We start from the raw sequence: 3,429 nt of genomic DNA, 5'->3' as shown, positions 1-3,429 counted from the left end.
TTCAAGATGACAATTTAGGCTTAATTACTCAAGTTAAAATGAATGCAAACATAATTTTTCCTCTCTATCTAAATAATATACAACAATAATGATTCTTAGAAAAATAAGGAGATGATGCCTAGTTGTGGTATTTTTATTTTGGGCATCTTAACTTTGCTGGATTAGGAACCTTGTAACAGAAGAATATGGTGATTGGTATTCCTAAATTCTTATCTCCATCTAAAATTTGTGAAGAGTGTGTGGTTAGCAAGCAGTATCACAATTGTTTTCCACAAAAGGGTTCATAGAGAGCAAAGTTTGAACTTGAGCTTGTCCATTCTGATATTTGTGGACCGATAACGCCATCTTCTAATAGAGGTAAAAGCTACATGGTTACCTTTATTGATGATTTTACTAGAACAAGTTGGGCATTTTTTATAGGTAAAATCTGAAGCTTTTGAAGCTTTTAAAAGCTTTAAAGTACTTTTTGTAAAAGAGATTAGCAGTCCAATAAAAGTTCTTTGTTCAGATTGTGGGTGATAATATAATTCACATAAATTTGCAAAATTTTGTGAGCTTCATGGAATCAAAAGGTAATTTACAACAACCTACTCACCCCAACAAAATGGAGTCTGTGAAAGGAAAAAATATACTATTATGAACATGGTGTAGAGCGTTTTGAAAGACAGTGGCCTTGCTAAAAGTTTTGGCCTGAAGCAGTCAATTGGAGTATTCACATCCTGAATAGATGCCCTACATTTGCAGTTAAAAATATGACTACAGAGGAAGCATGGAGCAAAAAATAACCTGTCATAGATCACTTCAAAATATTTGAGTGCATTGCATATGCCCATATTCCTGATCAAAAGAGAAAGAAGCTAGACGATAAGGGAGGTAAATGTATTTTGGTGTTAGTGATCAATCAAAAACTTACAAGCTTTATAATCCAAACATTAAAAAAATATTGATTAGTCAGGATGTCATCTTTGATGAAAATTAGTTTTGGTCGTGGAACAAAAATTTTATGGGAGAACAAATTCTAGTTTTCCTTGATGAAGAAGATGGTGAAGAACCAATTCAGCAAGAACAACAAGTTGCAACAGTTGCTCAAGACAACAATCCTGAAAGTTCTGAAACTTCACTAGTTATGGGAGAGCAGATAGAAGTTATAGCTGATTCACGTGCCCCTCGAATTTGAAGAAGGCCAGCATAGACGAATAGATTATGAGGTAAGAGGAATTGATTAATTTGAAGATCCACTCATTTATTTTGCTCTATTTCTAGATTATGATCCAATAAATTTTGAAACTGCTATGAAAGATGAAAAATGGCGAAAAGCAATAGATGATGAAATTACCGCGATTGAAAAAAATGTTATATGGGAGTTTGCTAATCTACCAGTAGGAAACGAAATGATTGGAGTAAAATAGGTCTATAAAATTAAACTGAAGAAGAATGGAGAGATTGATAAGTACAAGGTGCGGTTGGTGGCAAAAGGCTAGAAATAAGAATTTGGAATGGATTACAGAGAAAGTTTTGCTCTTGTTATCAGACTTGATATGATTACATTAGTGATTGCATTGGTTGCTAAAAATTCATGGATCATCTTTCAATTGGATATGAAGTCTACTTTTCTATATGGAGACTTATAAGAACAAGTATTTATTGAACAACCTCCTAGTTATGTTAAGATTGATAAAAATCATAACGTTTGCAGATTAAAGAAGGCTCTTTATTGACTAAACCAAACACCTGGATCTTGGTGTAGTTGTATGGATGTTTACTTTCAAAAGGAGGATTTTAAAAAATATCCAGATGAGCATACTCTGTATACTAAGTGTGAAGATGGAGGTGAAATACTGATTGTGTGCTCATATGTAGATGATTTGGTTTATATGAGAAATGATAAAGTCATGTTTCAAAATTTTAAAAGGTATATGATGCTATAGTTTGATATGTCTGATCTTGGAATGCTATATTACTTTCTTGGCATAGAAATAGTGTAATCAGATGATGAAATATTTCTTTGTCAAAAGAAATATGCATGAGAAATTTTAGATGAGCAATTGAAATCCTGTCATTTCACCATCAGAAGTTAGATTGAAGCTTACAAAAGATATTGGAGAAAAAAGGATCGATGGCACTATTTTCAAATAAATTATGGAAAGTCTGATCTATTTGATAGCAGTGAGGCCAGATATCATACATGTCGTAGGTCTCATTAGCAAATTTATAGAGAATCCAAAAGAATTACATTTATTGGCTGCAAAAATGATCTTTCGATGCCTAAAAGGTATTGTCGACTTTGAATTGGTCAATAAAAGGGGTGAAAAGACTAATCTAATTGGATTTTCTGATAGTGATTATGCTGGAGACATGGATGATCGAAAAAGTACTTTTGGCTATGTGTTTATGCTGAGTTCAGGTGTAGTCTCATGGTCATCAAAGAAGCAGCCAATCGTTACTTTGTCAATAATTGAAGCTGAATTTATTGCTGTTATTGCATGTGCTTAACAAGCCATTTGGCTAAGAAATATTCTTACTGGATTGAATTTCAAGAAACAAGAAACAATAACAATTTATTGCGACAATAGTTTTGGTATAATGTTGTCCAGAAATCTAGTATCTCATGGGAGAAGCAAGCATACTGATATATGGTTTCATTTTTTAAGAGATCTTACTGAACATGGAGTAATTGATCTTTTCTACTACAAAAGTGAAGATCAGATCGCTGATATTTTCACCATATCCCTCAAACATGTATCATTTTTGAAGCTTAGGAAATTACTTGGAGTTTGTTCTTTTGTGGATGCGGCTTCAGAGAATTTAACTCACTTTTGAGAACACTAGTTTAAGGGAGGGAATGTTGAAACACATGGTATGTTTTAGCTTGTTAGTTGTTAACCTAATTTATAGGAGTTTGTTGGCATTTATTTTTATTTCTTAGGTGCAGGTTTCTAGAGTTTGATTTGTAGTAGGCAACTTGGTAGAATATTTTATCTTTAGCTGTTTAGCAAGTGTTTAGCTATCAGTAACTTTGTTTCCTATTTTTCTGCATTTAACCATTGTAACTTAGTTGTATAAAAAGAGTTGCAGTAGTATAATGAAAAGCACACTTGCTTGATTTTTTTGTTATTTCTCTGTCTTTCTACTGAATATTTTTTGATAGTACCATATTACAAATCACAAAGGACAAAATAATCCTCTGATGCAAATTTTTTAGAAAGAAGCTATAATAGCTTATACAATGATATTTAATATTAAATTACATAAAGACCATCTGGTATAAACAGATAAATAAGGCATATGAATGCTATACTTACTTTTCATGCTTAATCTTGATGAAGCATAAATTTAAAAGAACGACCCTTTCTTGCTAGTTAGTGTTGTGTTTTAATTCCAGCTAGAGCAGTCCTTTTTTTCTCCAATTCAACTAATTTTGATCCGCTT

The 3,429-nt window shown here is 32.3% G+C and overlaps 1 protein-coding gene across 1 annotated transcript; it reads left to right on the top strand.

The window, feature by feature from the left end:
* The first annotated feature begins 2,139 nt into the window (after nt 1–2,139).
* LOC124885763 (secreted RxLR effector protein 161-like) lies at nt 2,140–2,493 on the top strand. Its single transcript, XM_047394014.1, has one exon. It carries the CDS (start codon nt 2,140–2,142, stop codon nt 2,491–2,493), a length of 354 nt encoding a protein of 117 aa, XP_047249970.1.
* The last annotated feature ends 936 nt before the right edge of the window (nt 2,494–3,429 follow it).

The sequence above is a fragment of the Capsicum annuum genome, chromosome 7 (genome assembly GCF_002878395.1).
Source record: "Capsicum annuum cultivar UCD-10X-F1 chromosome 7, UCD10Xv1.1, whole genome shotgun sequence".
NCBI lineage: Eukaryota > Viridiplantae > Streptophyta > Magnoliopsida > Solanales > Solanaceae > Capsicum > Capsicum annuum.
The sequence above is the reverse complement of the archived record's forward strand: the minus strand, read 5'-3'. Positions and strand labels throughout refer to the sequence as shown.